Source organism: Coturnix japonica, chromosome 2 (assembly GCF_001577835.2).
Source record: "Coturnix japonica isolate 7356 chromosome 2, Coturnix japonica 2.1, whole genome shotgun sequence".
Classification (NCBI taxonomy): domain Eukaryota; kingdom Metazoa; phylum Chordata; class Aves; order Galliformes; family Phasianidae; genus Coturnix; species Coturnix japonica.
Genome location: NC_029517.1, coordinates 116981420 through 117007561, shown reverse-complemented (window position 1 = coordinate 117007561; position 26142 = coordinate 116981420). Strand labels below are relative to the sequence as shown.

The 26142-nt window shown below is 41.7% G+C and overlaps 1 protein-coding gene across 50 annotated transcripts in view; it reads left to right on the top strand.

Annotated features, from left to right (window-relative positions):
• The window catches only part of RIMS2 (regulating synaptic membrane exocytosis 2), a 409122-nt gene extending 387537 nt beyond the window's left edge, over positions 1 to 21585 (top strand). For 31 of the 50 annotated variants that reach the window (XM_032442841.1, XM_032442835.1, XM_032442828.1 and 28 more), the window contains 5 exons: positions 14662 to 14803; positions 15636 to 15748; positions 16409 to 16510; positions 17964 to 18103; positions 18548 to 21585. In XM_032442841.1, coding sequence (XP_032298732.1) covers positions 14662 to 14803; positions 15636 to 15748; positions 16409 to 16510; positions 17964 to 18103; positions 18548 to 18766 — 716 coding nt within the window. In that variant the 3' untranslated portion in view covers positions 18767 to 21585. The remainder of the gene's footprint in view (positions 1 to 14661; positions 14804 to 15635; positions 15749 to 16408; positions 16511 to 17963; positions 18104 to 18547) is intronic. The other 19 variants (XM_032442852.1, XM_032442868.1, XM_032442847.1 and 16 more) reach the window with 1 other exon arrangement.
• Positions 21586 to 26142: the final 4557 nt, after the last annotated feature.

Sequence of the window (26142 nt, the reverse complement as noted above, 5' to 3'; positions counted from 1 at the left end):
GTTCCTTTAACAGGGCTTTCATTCATTTGTAACTGATGATACAAACCAATAAGTAGCAGTTAAAATGATTCAGGAGCATTTAAAGTGATTGTCTTGGTAGAAAATGATTTATATACTATAATATTATATACATGTATATAAAATATTATACATTTTATTACACATGGCAAGGAGACATGAGGTCTCTCAGCTCTGTGCATTGCCTTGAGGCCACATCTGAATTCCCACTGAGGCCACTCAGTGCCAGTGAAGCAGCCTGGTAGCAGTGTGCATCCCTTCCTCAAATGAAGTCAGGAACAGTTATTCAGATGTATCAAACCACAGGCACTGATTTTTCTGCCACGTCAGACAAGGATGAAGATGATGAAGGAAGTTGTCTGCTGTTGTATTTGCACATAGAAAACTTTAGAGTCAACTCTTTAAAAAATATCTTCAGCAATTACTTCTGCGTACTTTAGTACTTTTGCCAATTACGTGGTAACTGTATATTAGAGATTACTGTTGCTATCATCATTGTTATAATCATTATCTAATTTAGAGATGTTTGCTTCACAGTATTTTAGCAACTCACCAACTCATGTAGGGTCGCCAATTAAATGTTCCATTTAGAATACACCTGAGTGAGACATCGAGCCCAAGCAGGTTGCCCTGGCCAACATTTGTTGCTACTGGAGAGAAAGAGAGGATTCATCTTGTCCCCAAATAAGTGTTTGAAACACTTGGTGTTAGGAATACTTGATTTGCAGTTTGTTAGATCAAACTGAATATCCTTTACTGTTACCTGGGGGGAGTTAAAGATTATTTGAAAGAAAACTGGGGAAAAATAGATATGTATTTGTTTGCTACCACTATTAACATCAGTCACAAAACAGCCATGTGCAGGGTTTGGTCCTGCTTTTGCACTGTCATGAACTACCAGGGGGAAGAAGTTATTGATGTTGCTGAAGACTGGAGCTTTTTTAATGACATCCAGTGCTTTAGTTTCTTACTGCTTTGTAGCTCTGAGCAAGTGAATTCAGGAATCATAACCTGTATCAGCAAAGTGTTAGAAGTGGAGGAGCAGTGAGACCTGGCTGTGGCTCACAGAACTGATGGGTTGTGGATGCCCCGTCCTTGGAGGTGTTCAAGACCAGGTTGGACGGGGCCCTGGGCAACCTGATCTAGTATATGTGGAAGTTCGGTGGCCCTGCCAGGCAGGGAGGTTGGAACTACATGATCCTTGAGGTCCCTTCCAACCCGGGTCATTCTGTGATTCTGTGATAGCTACAGGCTACAGGACGGGAGGCAATGGGCACAGGGGCTCCCTCAGAGCACCAGGAGCACTGGCACAGGTTGCCCACAGGCTGTGGGGTCACCTCCCTGGGTATGTTCAGAAGCCCCCTGGCCATGGGTGCCTGCTGGAGCAGGGGTGGGCCAGAGGGGCAGACACTCAGGCGGACGCCTGATGTCCAGCCTCAGCCTCCATGTGACAGAGCTGGCGGCGGAGCTGGCCACCTGCCGCAGCCGTGCCAGTGCCCAGCACTGGGCGCCTATGTGCTCCGGGTCCCCCCACAGCCGCCTCTCCCCCCGCATCCAGCGGCCCCCTCAGCTCTCGGCCGGCCCCCGCCGCTCTCTCCCTCCCTTCCCTCCCTCCCCTCGCCGGCTCGGCACAGCTGGGGCTGGAGTTGGGGCTGGGGTTGGGGCTGGGGCGGGGAGAAACAAAGTTTGCGGGCGGTGCCTGCGGGACGCCGCGCTCTCTGCCTCCCGCCCGCCGGGCACCGCTCTCCGCCGTTGCCTGAGGCGCTCCGGGCGCTGCTCCCGCCGGGCGCTGCTCCCGCCGGCCGCCCTCACGCCCCGGCCGCCGTCCCGCCCCCGCCCGGCAGCCGGCAGAGGCGGCGGGGCAGAGCGGAGCTCCGAGGCGCTCAGCCCGCCCAGCGCTCCCCGGCGCGGCCCCGCCGCCGCCCTCCCGCCGCCAAGACGCCGCGCTTCTTGTACCGCGCCAAGGGCGGGTGCCGCTCGGCCAAGATGGGCCGGCAGACGGCGGCCGGAGGGCGCAGCATGCAGCGGTCGCAGAGCCGGAGCAGCCTCTCCGCCTCCTTCGAGGCCTTGGCCATCTATTTCCCCTGCATGAACTCGCTGGAGGAGGAGGACGGAGGTGAGGGGAGCTCCGGGGTGCGCGGGGACCGGGGGGCTCCGATCCCGTCGGGCGGTCACGGCTGGAGAGGGGGAAAGGAGCACGGGCGGTGCTGAGCATCACCGCGGGCGTGAAGTTACTGCACGGGCGTTAAGTGCATAGAAACGGGGAAGAGGGCTCTTGTCTTTATCGCTTTCTTCGTGGTGAAAAGAAACGACGGGCAGTTCTCTGTGAGTACGTGGGATGCAACTTGTGTTTTGTAAAGAAAACCACGTGGTGGGTCAGGTAGATTTACGTTTAGAATCAAGAGTCTTCTTAGTGTTTATCAGAAATAATTCAGGATTTTTAATTCCATTAAGAATAATTATATACATAGCACTTTGGTTAGGTTTAGCAAGGTCAAATTAAGGTACCTGTATTTGCGTGATGCTACCAGGTAAACATCCATCGGCTATGGGTGTATAACTGCAATTCAAACACCCGCACAGCACCGTGTCAGTGGCCAAGCAGTGGCAAAGGCTTGTACTCACACTTCACATGTCTCCATTGATCTTTCCATTGCAGCAGCCCCCACAGTCTCATCCCAGAGCACCTCTCTTTCCTGATACAGATACTGAGGTCGGTCCCTTGCCTGTCCTTGGGCACATGTCAGGTTGGCTCCTTCTGTAGATACAGGGTGCTGCTCTCTGGGGCAAAACGTGCTGTCCTTATGTTCTTCGTCTATTCCCTGCTGTAAACATGTCAGTAGGCTGCAGGGAAGGATTCACAGGGCATTTTGTTTGGTCTTCTGACACACTAATAAACTCTACATCTTAAACCACACATGTTTAAAGGACCGATAGTATCGTAAGTGATACTAAATATACTTTAGTGTTCTTCCAAGATGATTCTTCTGTCCATTCCGGAGTGGTTGTCTTATCATTCCTGACTGTACAGTAATTGCATCAGTCCTGTGTGGACTCACAGTATCAATTTATTTTGTTCTGGTCTGTTTTCTTCTCTAGGAAAAACTTTATTTCTCACTTGAGATCATTGAGTCTTAAACTGTTCACTGGTCTGAAGAAATTTGAACTTAATGGAAATCATTAGAGAATATCTGATAATTTAAGGGTAATTCAATGTCAGTTCTTTTTTGGTTAGTGCTGCCAAGTTTTTTGAGTCTACATACTGATTTTTTAACATGTTCTGTTGATCTAAGTTCTATGATCCTACACACCTGTTGGGCACGCTTCAAAAAGGAATGTGTGTAATGCAAATGAAAACTAGAGACACAACTGCTGTGCTATTCCTATGCAGCTGAATTTCTCCGGACATCCAGGTAACAGCCGCATAGCAGGCACAGCAGCTGAGCTCCCTTCCCTGGTGCCCTATCTCAGACTATCAAGAGAAAAACGCAGTGGGATTTTTTATTGCAAGTCACCCCTGCCCTCAAGTTGGATTTTTTTTTTTGTCTTCTAAATGCTTTTATGCAGTTATATTTCTGTAGCTCCACTGTCCATTGATTGGTATGTGCACTCACTTAGTGCTCTTGTACAGTTTGATCTGTAAAAGCAAAGTGTTAAGCCCACTTCATAAGTTACACAACCTCAAGAAGTAGTTATTTCTCTGAATGACCCTCTAGAAGTAGTTCTTTCTGTGTGTGACGGATAGGTTAAAGAAGGACAACCTGCAATGGGAGTGCTTTTATGCTTCCCACTCGACCACACTTTTAATACAAACAGAGAATCATATCTGTTGGGGCACTTATTTGTGGTACCCCCTTAAAGACTACTGTTCATTGCTGAAATGAACACACTGACCCATGGGCATAGCTTTGGGTATGGAAGGAAATGCATAATTTCAGATTTGGAAATCACTGAAACTCAATAGAGGTATTAATGGAAGAAATTTAGAAGCCATTTTTAGAACACTGTGAGCAAGAAGGTACATTTGAGTGTCAGTTGATTAAAGAAGCCTTGCCATCCCAGCTGCACTGTGCTGAAGAAACTGTGGAGAAGCTGCAGTTCTCCAGCCCAGAGACAGACACCAGCTTGCTATGGGTCAGCCAAACTTACAGCCCAGGGAGCTGAAATTCTGCATTTCCAACCTGCTGATTGGTTACATGAGTCCTTCAAGTTTGTCCCCATTTTTTTTTATTTCTAAATGAGTTTATTGCTCTTACCTGTGTCTAGCAAACGGCATTGGAAAATCCTCATCATTGGTTCACTTCTGCCTGTGCACACCCAGAATTGTCTCTTTATATGGTATCAGAGCAAATTAAGTCTTCTAACAAAGTGTCAAGGTATACACAGCATGCCAGTTACATATTTTGTTAGCTTCGTTCATGATAAAGGACACAGCTTGTATTGCAGAATGAGAATGGGCATCCTCTTGTGCATGGAAAGGATTTACATATGGAACATGGTTGAAGAGAGGTGTTGGGTTCAGAGGACACATTCCAAAGCAGCTCTTGAAGCATCTTGAACCTCACATGTGGTCTCTCAGTCCCTGCTCTGTTAAGATTAAAGGAAATATTGTCATTAAATAACTTGGGAGTTTCCACTGTACATGTCTGTGACATTCTTTTAGATGTCCATGTAGATGTAGCACTAATTTTTGTGTACATAACAAATTGCAAAGCAGTGGATTTGAGTTTACCAAACTGGACTGGACAATGTGCTTGAGCAAATGAATTCTTGTGAATGAGAAATACAGGTATCCCACACAGAGAAACAAAAGCAGAGGTTCAGCTCGTGTGTGGTCAGTAGAAAGCCTATGTCTGTTTTTATGAGTGGGACTGCTAACTTGGTACTTCCTCACATTACACCACGTCTATTGTTTGCTGTAATAAATTTGTGCCACAGTTTCCTTTTCATGCTCTATTTACATTCACTTCTGCCTGGCATTTACTCTTGGGTAATGGAATGTGCTATTAAATGGCAGGTTGTCAGGAGTGCAGCTATGGATCTGCTGCTCATGGCAAGACCTGTGTGTAGAAATACAGCCTTCAAGAGGGAGTATATTTCAGTTTCATATCTTTGCCAAAGCACTGAGTTTTTGAGTGATATTGGAGCTGTGAGATTCGAGGGGAAAGTCAAATGCTTTGCAGGTGTTGAAGACAATTCAAGAGATAATTTACGATAACTTAAGACACAAATTAATTCAGAAAAAAACCAACAAAAAACTGGAAAGAATCTTGGTATCCCAGTATGTTAGAAAAACAAAAGGCAATTGAGAAAAAAAGCCACAGAATGTTCTTCAGCCCAAGACAATCATGCCAAAAATAGCAAGAATGAGTTGTGTTAGCTGAGGAGAAGATACATTTCAGTTCTGCATAATGATGTCTACTATAAGAGATAACTTGAATGTTGCTGGAGGGGTTCAGTGGGAACTGAAACACATTATATGCTGTTGTTTCCAGCTGGCAACTATCTGGAAATCTTGGTAGAATTCAACTGGCTTGAACTGTTCAATCTCACGTAGATGCAAGCAGGAATGTTGCCATTGATGCTACTTAGTGAATGATCAAGACTGCTTTAAATGTGCACTTAACTGTGTGGTTGAGCGCTGTTATTGGTTTCAGTGGCATTGCTCACAGATTAATCATCTGCTCACTTGTAGAGCTGGAATAAAGCTGTGCAGTTCCTGGATTCTGTTCTGTGGTTAGGCCACACTGTCCCTCCGGAGGTCCCAGTAGACAATAACAAGCAGACAATAATTTAACCAGAAATAGAAAATGGGGGAAGTAGTAACAATAAATTCATTAACGCAGTAATTATTAAAGTGAAGAGAATCCTGCACATTAAGTAGTTATCCTCTTAAAAGGAATAAAGTTGTAGCAAGAATATCAGGCAGTGACGAAAATGAGAATAACTGTATCTTCTTGGGGGAATTGGCCTACTTTTTGGCCTTGCTGGTAAAGATGACCTTGTTTATGTGCAGTGTGCATAGGCAGATTGAAGGTGGAGAAGTGAAGGAAAGGTATACTGCCCTACAGAGGGGCATCAGCTAGAAAAGGCAGAGCTTTAAGGACTGTAGGTTTGATAGATGCTAACACACCGGAGACTGTTTACTGTCTATCTCCTGCAGCAGTGGGATGGCTCATTTGGAGAATAAATCTGTATGATATCAGTTTATGTTCGGTAGTTTGTTTTTTTTTCACGTTTGCTGCTTGAACACTGCACCAAGTCTGCTTCTCCCTTCATGCTGTGGGGCTGGGGTCTCCCATCAGTCCCACACCTCTGGCTGACTCCAGGGCAGAGGCAGCACAGAAGCCATTTCCAGCAATTTCTGTTGGCCTTTTTTCAGTCCCAGGTGATTTTACCAGGTATTACTGTGATAAATGATGTAAATACTGAGGTGGATGAGACCTTTTAAATATGAAGCATAGGAATAATGAGCAAAGTAAAGAATGTGGCTGGAAAAAAACACATGGAATCTGGGAACTGACTGGAAAAACAACAGAGAAAAGTAGAAGAGATTGCAGAAGGATTAACGTTTGAAGTACAACCTGACTAGATGATGGATACACAAGCAGAATTTTAATGGTGTATTTCTTCTATATTTGTTGTATTTCTCTTCTGAGCTTTGGTTACTCAGCAGCATCTACCTGAACAGCTGACAGATGGCTCAGGCACGGCTACAGCAGCCGCCATGGAACTACAGTGTACAGCAGGTTTCATCCCTGGTGGTACCTCCATCAACCTGAAAAAGCCGCCTGACTTACATCTACATGCTGTAATTGTCATTTCTCAGTGGTGAGGTCAACAGCACAGTCAGAGCAGTGCCATGCTGGGTTGCCACCTTTTCAATTCTGGATCTAAACGTTTAACAGCAGTAGTTTGGAAATGGGTCATTACAGTGTGAAATGTCAGAGTTCTGGAAACTGTGGTTATTTAAATAATGATATTTGCACGGTACCATTACTCATCTTAGACAAAGCTGGGAGGAAGATCTGTTTCTAATTTGTGTAATCTCAGTAGCCATCCAACTACTTGGCATCATCTGTCTCATTAAGTCCTAATAGAACATGTTGAATTGTTTCAGCACACTTGGTACATCATTCAAAAATGCTGCACAGATCCTTCTGATAATGGATGTAATGACACTCGCTATGCTAAAATAGAATTGAGTCAAAGAATGGCATTACTAGTATTACTACATATTTAGAAAAGATCTCTCAATTCATATAAAATAAAAATTAAGAAGCTTTTCTAAGCTCCTCATTATAGAAACACTCCTCACTGTTTCAGAAGTTGTAATCTGCTCTTGGCACTACATGGAGTAACTGTTTGCAGTGTGTGCCCAAGAATGTCCATCATCCAGGAAACTGCATGTGCAAGTAAATATAATAGTGTTGTAACTCAGAACTGCAGTTTTCTTGGTTTATTTTTACTCAAGACGATCATCCTTTGTCAGTGGCAAAATCAAAGGCTGGGTTTAACGATTTCCTGTGGGGAAGTTGTGTACCTATGTAATGATTCCTAATGTAAATATTATGTAAAAATGGAATGTAATGCTATGAAATTGCTTGGTCTGTTTTCTCAGAATTTTAATAGCTTAGGGATGAGGTTGATTTCTCACTGCTTTGCACATTTGTAGTCATGTACATTACTGTACAAGATGCACAGAGTGGATATAAAATGCTACCATTCTGTTTTGACACTTCCAGAACATACACAGAGTCAGGCTCAATGGGTTTGAATTGCCAGAACACTCATATCGCCTGCCTACATGAGGGTACTGCTCATTCAGGTCACTTGGTACATGGGGCATCAGAATTTTCCATTCTCATGTCTTTGCTTGTGGTCTTCCAGCAGTTGTAAAAGGCTGTTGGCTGATGGGCCCTCTGAGTACAACTGGAAAAGCTGTGGTCCTGTCAGAAATATAGGCAGAAACTTCTGCAGCAGGGCCAGAGTCCTAAGTGGTCGTGTACAGTTGTGCTGTCCTTGGCCATGCAGACAAAAAAACTACCACAACATAACCTTAATAGAGCTGTCCTGATCTCCTTATGAGCCAAGTAGGCAATTAAAAAAATATTAGAAATATTTTCTCTTATTGGCACATAAAATCAGAAGGTTATATTGTTACCATTTCAAAAGGGCAAGCTTAGTGTTTTGATTGCTCCACTTCGAATGCACATAGGTAAATATCCATCACAGGAGAGTTGAACTGTTGTATCTTTTAATGAGGTGCATGGATGTGTCATTAGTTCAGCTGGAAAGCTGATAGGACTGAGTAAAAAGATAAAGCCAAAGATTTTTTCTCTAGAGGCTGCAGTTTCTGATGTCAGTACAAGGGATATGCAGGTGCAAAACAAAACAGGAGATAAAAGCGTCCTTTCTGAAATACTAAGGAAAGTTGGGTTTATGTATGGAAACAAGAATTTGCTGCTTCAGTTTGTACTGTAAAGTATATTGCTCTACGCTATACTTAAAAATACCCCCTGCTGTGTTAATGTTGCAAACAAAATCTGTACTCAGCATCTATAAAACAGTGGAGCCAACCGAGAGTCTGCACAGCTAGTTTGCTGTTATGTAGCCAGGGCCACGTAACCAGCAGAGGTGTGGAAGTGCCTGACAGTGGTAGGACCACCAGCAGTGCCTCCATGCAGTCAGGCAGGCACCCTGAGACAGCTCTCAGCATGTAGGATCTCTTATCAGGGGTAATTCTTGGCTAAGGGAATGGCTGAGCAGCAAACCTCCGTGCTGTGGTTCTGTACATGCACAGCCAGGATCTTGAGCTACCCAACACAGGTATTGGAAACAAGTTCAGAGCTGCCAGAGGCACCAGTTTGGTCATTTTGCATGTAACATGCTCATCAGTGTAAAATAATACAAGGGATACAGGAATTTTAGGAACATTAAAGTAATTACCACTATATGGTAAATATGGCTCTTGTTAACACCTCAGTCTTGTAAAATAGTTCAAAATTTTTTGGGATTGTAAGCACTGAAAAGCTTAAACTGATGCCCCATGCAGGAAAAAGCAGTTTTTATTTTCTGATGCTCTTAAGCATTTGCTGAAGGGTCACTTAGGACCAGCAGGAGAACGATCATGAACAGAGCAGGAAAATTAAAGTGGCAGAATATGATTTTGAACAGATTAAAATAGGGGAGAAAATAAAGAGTAGGTTCCTGCCATAAACAACAGCACTGCTCTGGAGCCGCGTGTGATGAACTGACTTCACATCATGTGGCAACAGCAAGCCAGGGGGATCTGTGCCAGACTGAAAGTGTGACCAGTCTTGCTGTGAAAGGGAAGTAAAATACTGGCAAAGGATGCTGCAGACTGGTCTAAACTCTTTATCCCATAACAGCTGAGATTCATGGTGGCTGCTTCTTGGATCCCGAATATGGGATCCGAATGGGACCCAGATCTTTCTACATCCAGTACTGACAAGAAGCTCAAGCTTTGCAGCTGATTATTTCATTTGTTTCTGTCTTTCTTTCAGTCTTTCTTAGATACTGTCTTAATTATCCTTAATTACTCATGCTTCCATTGTGACCAGAGCCAGGGCAAGAGTGAAAAAGGATTTTTTGACTAAAAATGAAAAACAAACAATGGTTCCCAAGATATTTAAGTCTTTTCTGAGCAGAGGTTGCAAGGCTCTGTCATTTGGCAGTTATTTCTTCCTGTCCTGTAGGACAGGACTTTCCAGAGTACTTTGGGAGCACTATGCAGACTGAGGCTGTTTAAGTCTATGCTCTGTCAGACTTTGCCCACCTGGCTGCATCCATTCTGAAGTGCATTCATACTGAGGGCAGCAATGCTTTGGGTTCCTACTGCAGACATTCCCATCCAAGTCTGAATTGCTTGTTGTTTTACAATCAGATACGCATGAGAAGAAGAAGCACAGGTCCTCCCTTCTTACAAGTGCAAAAGAAAAGCCCCCTGGTTATGGTTACTCCTGGCACTGTTCTTCGGGCTTCAGAGCTGCTTGCATAATGCACTAGGGAGAAACTTCATTGGGACTGTAACGGAATGCTTAACAAGCTGGCGGTTAGCACTGTTTTTGAGAAGCAGTAAGATAGGCTCTTAATTTAATACTTAAATTGAGGTGACAGTGGAATCTGGGTTTCCCATATCCTGCTTAAATTAGTAGATCCTAATTCCATGTTGGCTGTCTGGGGTCTGTGGGCAATGCAAGCAAAGAAACCACTCAGCTGTGGTTCCCTGTGGTGCTTAAATAAGAGCTAAACGCCTGCTTCAGTGCAGCCAAGACTCAGGCTGTGCCAGGTCAAGAACTGTGTGTGGCCGGGGACTCAACAGCTACCCTGTCCCCTTGTCTTGGGTAGGATCAGGTGTTCTTAAATCATGCCCAGAGCAATTTTTCAGATACTTGTAGAGTTTTGCTCTTGAAAAATGGTCACTTCAGCTGAAAATACTGAAACAGTTCATCCAGTCTTCTTGCTGCGGTAGGAAGTGGCCCCTCAAGCACAGGAGTATTTCTGAATCAATAGCCGCCCCATACTCCATGCAAGTTTTGCAAGGAGATCCCATACCTGATGGAGACCATCATAGCCAGCTGGGTTCGACCCAGGCCAGCAGTGTCCCCTCCCAGCACTCTGCATCCAGTGCTTGTTGAGAGCAAGCTGAGGCCTTGTGCTTTCCCCCAGTGGCAGCAGTTTTCATCTGGTGAGATCCCTGCTCACAGAAGGTGATGTGTTCTGTTCACTGCGGATTGCAACTTGCCCTCATGGAAGATCATTTCAGAAGTGTCACATCCCTAATTTGCAAATGATTTGCACTCCAAGTTGTGGGAGCGAATAATTCCACATGTCATTTAGAAAATGTGGCCTGTGGAGTCTATTTGCAGTAACCACATTAGTTAAATTAACAGTGTGATTAACTGTAGGAATGAATGTGCTTTCATAAATGCCAGAGCAATTATTTCTCATAATTTATTCCACTCCTGGCAATATGGCCATAAGATTCTGAGCTAGTGTTTTTCAGATAATATATCCCATATTTGCTGATGAGGAGTTAAGAGAAATTTCTTCTTTCTAGGGCGATTAGATTATACTAATTTGGAGAACGTTTCCAGTGTTTTTCATTAGAGTTGAGTAAATTGTGAGAAAAAATTATTTTCAGTGCAGGTGGTCAACAACATGCTTAGCAACAAAGTACTCTACTGGTTCTCTCATTTCTGCATCCTTCCGTTTAGGAGGTGGGGAAGTGTTAAAAACAGTGTGTGAAGTGACTCTGTGTGTATAAATACTTCATGTTTACAAATCCAGGTTGCCACTTTACAGTGGCGCCAATTGCATGTTTACTTCTTTGTCAGTGACAGATGCACCTTAGTAGGTCTCATTGAACTGTGCGTTTGTTTTCAGAACTGGTTTTGTGAAACGATCTGTATTAGAAGAAATATCACGACTTTTAAGCGTATTTTTCATTGGTTACTTCTAGGCTGAATCCAGTAAGGGGTGCAGCCATGCAAGTTATTGAATTAACGTCACCGAGGATGTTTTAATTTCTAGGCAAGGATGAGGGAAAACAACTTGGGTTTAAACAATTGGTAAGACCTTCAACCCAGTCTTCTACCAGCTGCAGTTGGAAGTATGGCACCAAAGGCTATTCCCTTGAGGAACTACTTAACATTTTCATTGTTACTTGGAACATTTTAAGGGTTTTAATGACAAATACTTGTACATGAACAAAGTATTGATAGTAGTGTGAATAATCAATAACAAGCATTAAATATTAGTTTAGCTAAGCTTAATCTGAAAGAATGTTCATCTCTAAAGCATCAGCTCAGGAATCGTGTCTGTGAGCTGGGTGGGGCTTCTTCTATACTTCTATCCCAAATTGCCATTTTGCTGTTAAAATCTTCAGTTCTTATATCAAGAAACATCAGCTTCACGATTAGGAGTCTTACTGCTGGAAGGTCAGATCTTTCTCTTTTGACACTGTCAAAGAGCTGTGCCTTTTTCTGCTGAAAGCTTGAAAATAGTCACACAGTTTCATACTGGTCCTCCTTCAGTTCAGTATTAGAGTCAAAATAATTCCTGTTTACCACCCGCATTTCTACTAAATTTGGGTCTACAGAGCATGTTCAATTTCAGGCTGTAAACAAGTTGCGCCTTCTCAGCAGTTGGCTTGTCTTTCTGTGAACCAGAGTACTTATTTCAATTAAAATTAATGTGGGAAAGGAAGGATCAGAGGGATGTGAACAACAGCTGGTGAAACACGTGCCGCTATGACTTGCATTGCAGTAGTTGTGCCCTAATTTCTCAGTAAATTGATATGCAAACAGTTGCGTTGATTTTTTTTCTGTGAACGTTTTGCTGGGGTGAAGGCAATGCAAAATTTGCATTTGAGTTCAGAAAAAAATTCTGCCTTGCTAATTGGTGAAGGGTATTGTATACTTAATGTATACTACATAGTCAAATTCATATTGATCCCAAACGCCCAAATCTGAAAGATGATCTGAAAACCTGACGAATCATGTAAGATGGCGTCATTCCATTAACTTTGTGTAATTCCCATCTATGAAATGAAAATGGCCACTCTTTAACAGGACTGAACAACATGAAAGCTGGGCCATCCTACATTGGAAGGGTAACATCCTGTAACAATACCTTAACAAAAAAGTGTGGAGCTTCAGGAGCTGTGTCTCTTTCTCATGTAACTATATGTACCTTCTCTACAAGACAATGTTAAGTTTTTTTTCCAGGCAGTTTGTGGCAATGTTTCCTTGACCTGAATGATTGGATTTTAGAACAACACTGGACCAGTGTTGGAAGTCAACTGTCAGCTTTCATTAGTTTAACACAAAAGTTGGAGCAGCAGACACTTGGAACACCACAACCCAATTGTTGATTTCTGTCCTTCATATTCCATATGCCATGTTAGCTTTGTGTATATTGATTTGTATTTATTGCTCTGGATAATGGCATTTTCAGAAGTAGTTGTGACATAGTAAAAAAAAAAAAATAGATTTAACTCTGTTAGGTATGAAGGTAGCTGAAGATGTAGAGTAAAATTAGAGTTTTTGTTGTTGTATACATGTACTGATTAAAAGTCATAATAGAATCACAGAATCATAGAATGGCCTGGGTTGAAAAGGACCACAATGATCATCTAGTTTCAACCCCCTGCTATGTGCAGGGTCACCAACCACCAGACCAGGCTGCCCAGAGCCACATCCAGCCTGGCCTTGAATGCAGGAATGGGGCATCACAACCTCCTTGGGCAACCTGTTCCAGTGCGTCACCACCCTCTGAGTGAAAATCTTCCTCCTGAAATCTAACTTAAACCTCCCCTGTCTCAGTTTAAAACCATTCCCCCTTGTCCTATCACTATCCACCCTTGTAAACAGTCATAACCTCTCCTGTTTGTACACTCCCTTCAGACACTGGAAGGTTGCAATGAGGTCTCCCTGTAGCCTTCTCTTCTCCAAGCTAAACAAGCCCAGTTCCATCAACCTTTCTTCATATGAGAGGTGCTCCAGCCCTCTGATCATCTTAATGGCCCTCCTCCGGACTCAATCCAAGAGCTCTGTGTCTTTCTTGTACTGGGGGCCCCAGCCTTTTAAGGAATGTGTAGAAGTCTTTTAATAAGCAATATGGCTACAAGGCATGAATAAGCTTTTCATAATACTTATATAGAAATGTTTCATTATTGATAAATATTTTCACATGTCCCATTTTTTGACAAGGGGCAGTGGGTTTTCAAGATGTTTGGGGTATCTGTTTCCCACCTCACTGAAATCCACATGTTCTTTATCCAGTCTGTATCCCTCCTTACTGGAGTGACTGGGATATGATCGTTGAATACCTCAACCCATACTGCTGCCTGTAGGGCAGAACAACACCACAAGGGACTTCTGAAGTCCACAGCCCTTTCTTTTTGCAGTATGTCCTCATATTCTAAGCCAGCTCCAGTGTTCTGAGGTCCTCCTCAGGATGCAAGCTGTCTATCAATGTGCTGCATTTACAACTATAAATAAGCTATGCAAGTGGATGCGAAAAATTGTGACACTTGGAGATGGAAATAAAATTTCAGACTGTGCTACTGTCATTTTTGGGAACTAAAAGCAGCAAGTGGAATGAAAAGATCGGGAATACAGAATAAAGAATGGGAAGGATCTTTGGTTTGTTGTTTACTGTCCTCACTAGTGGATGCCTGTAATTTGATTCAGCAGATAATGACTGATGCTTTTAAATAAAATAATTCAGCTGGATTAGAATGTTCCTCAGGCACTGCATGTTTTGACATAATAGCAGCATTCTCATTGAATCACTAAGAGAAAACATACTCTAAACTGACTAGATTATGACTACTGTAAATCTGGTTACCTCCTCAGCCAGACTTGGGTTTTGTGTATGTCGTCTGCCTTGAAAAGCTGGTGGTGATAAAAAAAAGGTACTTTAAAAGGCACTTATGCTGAGTGTTCCGGCTGCTTGCCCGTTACTAAAACCCTGATGTTTTTTAAATGGAATATTTGATGCAGGTCAGTAATCTGGCACTGACTGTTGCTGCAGAATGGAGTGGCTGTTCCCTGGCCATAGCAGAGATCTGCAGATGCCCACGGTGTGATGGAGATGTCTCTTTTGTCTCTGCAGAGGCAGGGGGCAAGAAGCTGCGGAGCACCGTCCAGAGGAGCACTGAGACAGGGCTTGCTGTGGAGATGAGAAACTGGATGACCCGCCAGGCCAGCCGGGAGTCGACAGATGGGAGCATGAACAGCTACAGCTCCGAGGGAAAGTAAGCAGTGGTCATTGCTGAGGTCACCTGGCATTTCTCTGCAAAACTGATAGATGCAAGTGAGGTGAATGCTGTAGGTTCTGTTCAGTCAGAATCACTCCCACAAGCTAGTGTCATTGATGGGTTGCATGGAGACCAAGCCTAAGTTTCTTCCTGTGACCAAGAGCCTACCATGATTCATAAAGGCAGTGTGAGGAACTTTTCTGCAGCTCCATCAAAGACATTTGGTGGGTCAGAGACATGCAGTGCAGTGTGTGCTGTGCTGTGGGTTAAACACAAGAAAGCTGATTTCTCTTCTGAAGGCCTCTGCCTTCAAGAGTGACTCCTCTGTTTTGCAAAGCCAAGAGTTTCTAGAGCATTTCCAGGTTCCATTCACTGGAATAAGGAGTTTCTCAAAGGATCTGCTAATTAATTCTGAAAATTTATGTAGGCAGACGTAGAAGAAGACTGTCATATATTTTAGTGTCCTGTGTCATGCCCAAGACTGCCCAGTCTTATCGTGGATTGATTTTTTTACAGATATTCATAGCACTGAACAATATACCTTTACTGGTATATTGTTGAACTAGTGGTACTGGTTCGAGTCTCTGCACTGTATGCACTTGAGATGGACATTCATTTATGATATATTACAAATTGCACAATTTTTTTTTGTATCTTTCTTTTAATTGCTCATGTAGAAAGTTACTGTTTTCTCAAGCAGTTGCTGATCAGCTTGTAAGCAGTGTTACCAAAAGTATAAACAAATAAAGGCAAAAATCTAGAAAACTAACTAAAACAAAAGGCAAGTTCAAGAGTATTTACTGATTTTCTTTCCAATATTCTTTTTCAGTTTGATTTTCCCTGGTGTGAGGTTGGCTGCAGACAGTCAGTTTAGTGATTTTCTGGATGGACTTGGTCCTGCCCAGCTTGTAGGGCGACAGACGTTGGCAACACCATCAATGGGTAAGCATTTGAGTCCTATAAATATAATATGCTGAGTCTGGTTATTAGAATATAGAAATTAAACAGATTCTAATTCTTTAAGTAAGGATTTTCCATATGATTTTGAACAACTTAGTTAAGTCCAGAATTATATTCTGAGCCAAAGTTGAACATAGTTGTGGGTTTTCAAAAGGATATTCAAAAGTAGAAAGATGTCTTGAAAAATTCAATCTTTATGTGTTGTTCAGTATTGCATCTTTGAAATGTGGCTATGAGACCTATTCTTTCTCTGAATTACCTGGATAGTAATGAACAAAAATGAGAATTAAGTAGTTGTTATTATCATGCCCACAAATTCCGTAGATTCAGAAGCACTTTTTCAGACCTTTTCATAAACTAGAGCAAGAATGAAATGGTTCTAAGCAGTTTTACAGAGCTGCTTTGTAGTAATACCCTTCCTGCCTTTATGTCTCTGAAATTCTTAAAAAAGAAAGAGCAATGGAAAAGGGAGGTGAGATGTTATTGCAGGGTTTTTTCATTGTTTTATTACATAAGTAGCAGTGAAGATAATAGGTATTCAATTGCCAAGTAGTATTCAACTCTGGATTGTACTTACAGGCAGAATTCAGAAGAGAGAAGTTGTCAAATATTCATTCTAGAATTTGTTTGTTTGTTTTCTAGGAGATATACAGGTAGGAATGATGGATAAGAAAGGACAGTTGGAAGTAGAAATTATCCGAGCCCGTGGCCTTGTTGTAAAACCAGGTTCAAAGACACTGCCAGGTAAGGAAGAAAAAACTTGGCACAATGAATATTGTTCTACTGCAAAAAAAAAAAAAAAAAAAAGAATTCAAAAAAATTTTCCAACTTCTGAGGCTTTACAATTCAACTTTGGTGCCTTTTTTTAGCAAACTCTTGTGTCAGCAAATTACAATACAGTTCATTGAAACAGAGAAACAGACTGAAATGGTGTAAAAGCATGGAGTGCATACAAAAATAATTTTCAACAGTACTTCAGGAGAAAAAAAGTAGGCTGTTCTCTGTGCTACCAGAAGGCACAAAAGTATTTGAGAAATTGCAAATGTAGTCTTGGGAATTAGATAGAATTCCAGTACCTAAAGGGGGACCTACAAGGAAGCTGGAATGAGACTATCTATCAGTGTGTGTAGTGACAGGATAAGGAGTAATGACTAAAAGTGTGTCCTCTTTTTAGATTAGACATAGGGAAGAAATCTTTTATTATGAGAATGGTGATGCACTGGCACAGGTTGCCCAGAGATGTTGATGCCCCCTCCCTGGAAGTGTTCAAGGTCGGGTTGGAGTGGGGCTTTGAGCAACCTGATCCGGTGGAAAGTGTTCCTGCCTATGGCAGAGGGGTTGAAACTAGGTGTTCTTTAAGGTCTTTTCCAACCCAAACCATTCTGTGGTTCTTCAGAAGTGGGGTGTACACTCAAGAGGTGATATAACAGTCTTAAAGGTGAAGAGGGAATTGACAAGAGGTACTCTGAAAAGTAGACCACTAGGTGATACTTACTCCTTATTTTATAATCTCATGTTCTGTGACATTCTGTGGAAAGGACAGTAGGCAGATATTTTTAGTGAGCTTTTATGCCAAAATAGAAATTGTGTCAGAGTCTTTTCTTCACTAATTTTCACCTTGTAGATTATTTAAATTGTTAACAGTTTGGAGCATTGATCCAAATTTCACCAAAGTCAGTGCAAGTAATTCATTTACTTAACAGGCCTATTTTGCACACTGTACAGTACAGTCATATATAGGAATACAGGCTGCCCAGGTGATTGTGGAAACCCCCTCCTCAGAGGTGTTCAAGGCCAGGCTGGATGGGGCTGTGAGCAGCCTGGTCCAAAGGGAGATATTCCTGCACTATAGCAGGGGTTGGAACTATGTGATCTTAAAGGTCCCTTCCAATCTAAACCATTCTAAGATTCTATGATTCTATAAATATCTGATTTTTCCAGGTCAAAATCTGAACTGTTATTAATAATAATAATAATAATAATAATTTTAAAATAGGACATATAAAAAGAAGCAAAGAAAAAAATGAAACAAGGGAAAAAGTAAAGAAAATGCAGAGATTATTTGCATGTTAAATGTTACTATTGCTTGTGGAGATCTGTTCAAACAAGTTATATATCCAGGCAAAATTTAGCATACTTTGATAGAATATTGCATCTATTATGGAAAAGCCTGAACTTATTTTTTTTTCCTTGTCAGCACCATATGTAAAGGTGTATCTATTAGAAAATGGAGTCTGCATAGCCAAAAAGAAAACAAAGGTAGCAAGAAAAACGCTGGAACCGCTTTATCAGCAACTTCTATCATTTGAAGAAAGTCCCCAAGGAAAAGTTTTACAGGTAATTTGCATTGCTGCTCTTAATCTGAGAACAGCTCTTGTTCAGTTCTCACTGAGAAATTCACAAACATCTTTCATGCTTCATTTGGCAAGTTTTACTATTTCAAAGCTTTGTTGAGTACAGAAATACCAGAGTAACTCCTACTGATGATTAGCAAGTAGGAAGTGCTAGGGAAAAGCTAGCTATAGATTATTTTATCTTTACTACATGTGCTTCTTATCTCAGTGGGCTTTCTTTGGTATTATGGATAACTACTCAGTTACTTCCCAACTCATCTCTGCCACTGTATTTTGGCAATATATGCTGAACTAACCTGTATCAGCAGTGGAATAGTTCAATCCTTACTATATATAATTAAATAAAAGGAAGCATTTGAAGGATCAAATAAGTTCTTGACATTGTTACTGATTTGTTTCTGTTTTGGTGTATTTCCTTTGCTAACAGATAATCGTTTGGGGAGACTATGGACGTATGGATCACAAATCCTTTATGGGAGTGGCACAGATACTTTTAGATGAACTGGACCTGTCCAACATGGTGATTGGGTGGTTCAAACTCTTCCCTCCTTCTTCCCTAGTAGACCCAACTTTAGCTCCTCTCACCAGAAGAGCTTCCCAATCATCTCTTGAAAGTTCAACAGGACCTTCGTATGCTCGCTCATAGCAGCTGTGAAACTGTTGTCATAGCAACCAGCGTTACAAAAAAAATACATAAATTACAGGTCGCAAACCCTGGTAACACTGCATGCTTAATGTTGTGTCTTCTGAGCCTGTTTCTAGGGCTACAACGCGATCCTGTGTTCTCAAGGAAGTTGCACACATTGTGCCCTACAGAAGGCCCTCAGGTGAAGGACTGAAGTCATGAAGAACTGATAGGTTTGGAGTTCAGGGACACTCAGTTTTGGTCCAATCTGAAGCCATGGACTAAACTAAAAGAATCAATCTGTTTCATGCAACAAAAGTCCTTTTCGATGGCATATCTATTTTGTTGCTCCTGTTTCTTTATCTGCCCTCCCCTCCTAAAGCTTGGTTATGCCACAGAAATGGAGTTACCCTCCCGTGAAGCCATGTTACAAGTTGGTGAAATTGCAGACATCGTTGGAAGAAAAGAGGAATGTAAAGGATGCTGGAAAAAGTCAGCTGTCATTCGAAACAGTTACTTGAGATCTGAAAACTCTTCACATCAGAAAGGTTCAAGACTTAAAGTGGCGGGCTTCAAACATCCAGCTATAGATTCAGTGAAACCCCAGATACGATGGACTTATGACAAATAAAATTCTGTGGATATACTGTACTGTATGAAATTAAACAAGCAACTTTTTTGCATGGACACAGATTTAGCTGAACACTTAAATTATTTTCTTGGGGCTGCAACTTGCAAAAAAAAAAAAAAAATCAAAAGAATAAATCAGCCATTTTCAACAGTTTATATTATTTTTAAAAATAAATTTCACTAGTGCATGGTTTTAAAGGGAAGAGAATGCAACAGGGTGATACAAAGACACACCACGTTTATCATTCTTTAAACCAGTCATGGTCTGTATTTTTGCAGACGTATATTAAAAATAAAAAAATAATTTCTAGCAAATATTTAAAATTCTGTTTATGTGACAAGAAATAAGTGTAATATATTCAATTTATTTAAATGTAAAAGGTACAAGCCTTGTAAAGTTCAACATAATGTGCAAATTGTACACTTCTTTTACCTCCTCCTTTCTCTCCTTCCAGTCTCCCTCCTTCCTTTCGCTCTTTTCCCCCTCCGCCTCCCAGGATGATCATCATATTCCAAAATGGCTCCCTTTTGACTTACTTACTACTCTCTTACGCCCCATATTTGGTTGAGGATTGCAGATTGTTCTGCATTTCTGAATTATTTGAGAAAAAAAAATATTGTTTAAGAACTTTTTTTCAAGCATGTTGAAAAGGATTTTGCAACATGGCTTGGGAGTACATTAATGTAATTCAGCATGTATTTGATAAAAAAAGAAAAAAGATATTTGAACTTTTTGCAATTTATTGTACAGTGCATGGTAACTTATTTTCATTTTTTTTCTCACCTTCAAATTGGATTCTACAGCAAAATACTGGATTCATGTGGCCATTGTAAGATGTCTTCAATAAATTTCTTTTCAGCACCAGCATCATTCATTCAAGGATTGAAGTATCATTTCTTGAAGGTTTTGGAAAGAGGAAAGAATGAAATAAATCATTGATTTTTAGGAGATAAATCTAAACAGTTTTATTTGCACTAAACCAAATCAATTGCTACAATCTTGAGATTATAAAAGTAGCAAAGATTATGAGTTCTTGCAGTTCTGCTGTCAAGTTCAGTTTTCATAAACTACATTTGTGTTGGCAAAGAGATCGTTAGGTAATACTGGTCTGAAAATGTCAGTCTTTGGTTTGTAAATAGCCTTAAAGAAAGCTTATGGGTACCTCTCAGGCAGTTATTTGACACCATTACCAGAACCCTCGTTGCAGTCAACGGATCTCCAAAGTCCTGTTTTTTGTAGCAGACACAGTAACTGCCATTGGGTGGTGCTGCAAGTTCGAGCTTCTCATTAAATTACATGATTTAAAGGGAATGTAACTGGCGAACATTTAATAATAAAACGTCCCTTTAGTGGTTTGTTTTTTTTTTTTCTGGGTCTTTGTATGCCTTTATTACCTACTTAAGGTTTAATATTGAAACCTTGCAATAACTTTTGAAGTACACCTTGCATTTACCGTTCAGGCCACAGAGAATTATTCTGATTTTATTTGAAAAATCTATTCACGTTTCCCATTGAGAAATCGTACGTGCCTCATTAGAGGGCAAAAGTAATAACGGTATCACTTAAATGGCCTTTTACTTTGTGCAATATCATATAAATGGAGAGATTGTGTCTTGTCTTAAGAGTTTATATAACGGGTCGTTGTTAAGTTAATGATCAGACTGGTAAAATTATATTTATTGGAATGATTTAGACACCTGTCTACCAGCAGCAAACCAATGCTATCGTCATGCGGTCTACGGTATTCCCTAGAGTAAAAGAAAAACGCATCACCATTCTCCTGATCCTGTGAGATGTGCGCACACATCGCTGTGTTCATTGCCCTATACTGATTATTCCCAGTTTTACAGTCGAGGACGCGGTGCATGGAAGGTTTGTACATACTTTGTCATTATGCAGTATTTATTTAAAAAAAGAAAAAGGAAATAAATAAAAAAATTTTTTTTCTTTTTTTTTTTTGTTTGTTTTTTGTTTTTTAATTGTCACACATCTGCAACTCTACTTATGGTTTAGTCATGTAAATAGCACTATTCCAGTGATCACTGCTGTCTTGTACATACTATGTTTTAAAAAGTTAAAAGGAATTACAGTTGGGGAAAACAAAAAAAAAAAGGGCAGATTAGGCCTGTAATGAACACCAACTAATGTAAATCAAACTCATTCTGGTGATGGTATTTAACACTTTAAATAAAACATTTTCTTTACAGAACTTGTGTGCAGCGCTTTGGTTCTTTTCTGTCTGTGACAGACATTATAAGCTGTCAGACCGCCTGACCTGTCAGACCCCATAAGCTGTCAGGCCCTGGCTGTGAGGCTGTGCTCTTACTTTGGTGTCACCAGGATGCTAAAGGCTGTGCCCATCCCTGTGCCTTCATTTCTTTGAGACAATTCCATGATGTGGCTTCCTGCTTCCCTCATCAACTCCTCCACCCCATTTCACAGAATCACAGAATTATAGGGGCTGAAGGGGACCTCTAGAGGTCATTGCAGTCCAGCCTCCTGAGCTCTAGATATCATGGAGTCCAACCCCCTGCTACAGCAGTTCCTTGCAGCAGGTCACACAGGTATGTGTCCAGAAAGGTCTTGAATATCTCCAGAGAAGGAGACACTGGGCATCCTGTTTCAGTGCTCCACTCTGAAAGTGCTAACGAACAGACATTCAGAACTGTGTAACATTAAAACATAAACATTTTTATATAGAAGAGTATATTTATGTATATTTTATGTATAAACTTTGTCTAGTAAAGTTTTATCATGACACAAAAGTTGGTAAAGCATTGGTTTTCACAGCTTCCTTGCAAAGAGGTAGTTCCATGGGGGATGCTGGAGCAGTTCACATTTGTTCCTTCAGCTCCTACACCAGATTAAGGCTTCCCTCACTGTCACTCAGGCAGCAAAAGGCAGACACAGAGTTAAAGGTCTCAGATTCATCTTCCAAGTGTTCCTACCTCTCTGTTCCCTCCTTGGTAAGCATCTTCAATGAGCCTTTATCAATAATGAACCTCTATGAGACAAAGAAGACACGCATTTTCCCATACAAAAAAGGCCCACTTTCAGGACAGATTCATGGATGTTGGCTCCAGCTGGCAAAAAAAGAAAGCTTTATGCTACTAAGGCCAAGGATAAATCAACTATCTGGAATTACTGGCTTCATACCTGCCTATTTTAGATGTCTCATTTAGAATGGAATGAACGACTCTGGGGAGATCAATTTCTCTCCCTCTCTTCCCATTGACTACAAAGGCAGAAAGAGCAATGACTTCCCTGAGCTGAATGGCTAATTTCGTAGCAGTTGCACTTAGGAGAAGCAGACTGGTCTTGACGGCCAGATATAGGAGCAAAGACTCAGAGGTCCTTCATAAGCAAGCTCTATCTGAACTGCCTGTGGAATGATCAGGTCTGAGGGCAGCAGGCAGCCGATGACAGGTGAGGGGGGAAATGGTTGGGAATCAATTATTTGGCACTGACGCACCTCACTGTCAGGTCACCACTCAGCCCAGCACCAGTGAGGAAGAGGAGCCCACCCTGAGTAATTAAACCATAGAGCCAAAGGACACAAATGCCCAAAATATATTGCAGTTGGACTTGATCTTTGAAGGCCTTTTCCAACCTGAGCAATTCTATATTTGACATGAGGTCACAGAGAAACAAAAGAGCATTATAACTCAGCAGAAAGCGCATGGCACAGGACCAAGGAAAACACTGTCTTAAGTGCCTGCCCTCTGTGACCGTTCCTGCAACCAAGAATAGTTTAAGTACCATCCAAACTGCACTGTGAGATTCAAAATGCACTGTGTTCATTCAGTGTTGAACTGGTGTTGGCACGGAAGAAAATGGATAGATGGTGCTGGATGCTATTAGATTTATATATGTGGATGTTTAGGATATCTCAGCAGTGGGAGTGGGACTGGTACCAGTAGGCTGTGTCTCTGGGATGGATTGTTTCTCCAAGCAATTGTTAGTGTGGCTGGTGTGAGAGGTGTTAGTCCTCTCTAACTGCAGTTGTGGTTAGAGAACAATTAGTGGTTTAGAGATGAGCTTCATCTTAAAGTAACAGCACTCAATGAAGTGAAAACAAAACAAAATGCCAACTCTTACTAGGCCAAAACTCAACAAACCATCCTGCTATGCAAATAGAGCATCCAGCACATGAACAAAAGGCCAGTATTGTGTTTGCCAGTGAATGTCAACCTAGTTTGAGTAAGAATAGCTACCAAAGTCACTACCCTCTTAAAGAGAATCAAAAGCAGATTTAGGGAAGAGCGAGGGATGAACTAGGATTGTGAAATTATCAGTATAACAATGGGGAAGATATTTTATTGATCCCCTGGCTTGTGTTTGGTTAATTAGCATTCAGCTGCAGCACTTCTGAATAGTGGCAGGCAGCTGCCCTGAAGATGGGGGAAAGAGTTGATTATCACAGGCCCCAGAGCAGTGAGAGTGCTGCTGCATGGGAAGCAACTGGGTTAATAAGCCTGGTGACATTTCAGGTTCCTTCTTATGGCCTATAACACACTGGCAAGGACCCAAAGACAAAGATTTTTCTTGGGAACAGGTTGCCCAAGGAGGCTGTGGATGCCACATCCCTGGAGGCATTCAAAACAAAGCTGGGATGTGGCTCTGGGCAGCCTGGTTTGTTGGTTGACAACCCTGCACAAAGCAGGGAGTTGAAACTAGATGATCATTGTAGTCCTTTTCAACCCAGGCCATGCTTTGATTCTATGATGATTCTATGAAAATGAGCATGAGAATCTCCACTTAAGACTACTAATTACTGTGAGATATGTCTGTCCATTTCTAACCCAGGACTTCGTGTCCTGAGAGATCAGTAAAATTCACAATATCTGTAAATAAATTGGGTAACTAAAAACTTATTTTTGTGTAGAAATTGTATTAGTTTTTTTAACCTGTTTACCTTCTTTGCTTTCTTCAGGGTGATCCACAAACTGAGAGCAAGTCCAATCTGCCTCAGCATGACCTTTCCACATTTAATATATGTCTGATTTATACTTAAAATGTGAGTAGATGCCTTCGGTAACAGATTCAGAATAATCTGGCATATAGTTTTCTCTCTTCCTCCCTCAGCAGCTTTACGTTCCTAATCAGTGTTGATTAACAAACTTAACTGTGACAGCTGGGTGTCAATGCAGTTCAGCAAGCCACACATACAGCCTCAGATGGATACTCAGGCTGTCTTTAGGCATCTAATTTAGGTGAAATTCAGAGGGCCAAAATTAAGAGTCTATTTAATTGTATTCAGTGGAAAGAGACAGCAGGCCCTCCAGGGTATTTCTAATTTGAGATCCTCTGGAAAGTCATTTTTGAGCACCTTTTACCATCAGCTACATAGGAGGCCCAAGGCAATTCAGCTACCAAGGCAGGCCATGCAAATAGTTCCTGAAATCACAGTGCTGCCCTTTGGATAAGACATAAAGGAAGAAGAATCAGAGCTTATTTCATTCTGCACTGACTGCTCCCAGAAATCATTTGGGAAAAATCTCTCTTCCAAGACCTGAATGACAGTTTAAATGCAATGATGGCAAAAATGTAAAGAAGGAGAAAGGTTACCCACTGATGCTAATCCCTCCACCAAAGTACCCCATCACCCTCTCATGCTAACCTCAGAATCATAGAATGGTCTGGATTGAAAAGATCATCTAGTTTCTACCCCCTGCCACAAGTAGGGTTGCCAAACACTAGACTAGGCTGCTCAGAGAGAGACGCATCAAGGCTGGAACTTCAGTCTAACATTGAAGCAGGCCTTGACCATGGTGACAGACCATGGCATCAGTTTGGACTTATTTCTGCTTTCAAACAGCAACTTGAGTTCCTGAGGACAAACCAAATGTCACCTGCTGTTGAAGCCCTATGACAGCATCATCCCAATGTCCCTGCCTCACTACAGCCTCTGGACCTCATTCAGTTAGGTCACATCTGCCAGTCTGTGGGCACAGCATGGCTGTTTAGTCTTCTCCAGACTCATTTACTGCTTCCCCTCCCTTTCTTCCTCAAATAAAATTGCCTTGACCAAGCTACTGGGAACAAGCATTGATTCACACTACTCTCAAAGCATTGCCTTGGAGAGTGCTGTCTGGCACAAGTTAAAAGCACATGAGGCTTTACCATTGGTGGCACAGTTCATATAGTATTAGCCAGGGCTTTAGGGTATGGCCTGGCATTCCTGCCTGAGAGCCCGTAAACTTGGTAATACAGAACTAGATAGGAACTCAAGTGGATGATCAAACGATAGATCAGTCCTTTTCAAGTTGGGAATATGTTGCCAAATATTTAAGGCTGTTCTTTATTCATGTGGCCTTAAATAAATACTTAAATAAATGCATGAACTGTTAAGGAATAAAGGTTGAATTCAGGAACAAAAAGCTGTTGTAACACAGCCAGGTTCCTCAGCAGTGCATGCAAAACTGGAAATTTTGGCCCTTAAAATAAGAGGGCCATTTCTTGCCTGCCCAGGGAGAACCTAGGCATTACATGGAGTCAAATGAAATGTTGGGGAGATGTTGAAGAGCCACAGTGTATTGCTGCCAGCACAGAAGATATGAGAGGTATAGATGCTGGAGGGGGTTATAGAAAGTACAACCACGTGCATCCTGCATATATGCTGGAGGGGGTTATAGAAAGTGCAACCACGTGCATCCTGCATACATGCACACACACAGCCACCTACCAGAGGGATAGGAACCAACCAGCTTGCTGAAGAGCTGCTTCAGGAGCAATAAGCAGTAGGAACATGGCCATTTTTAGCTTT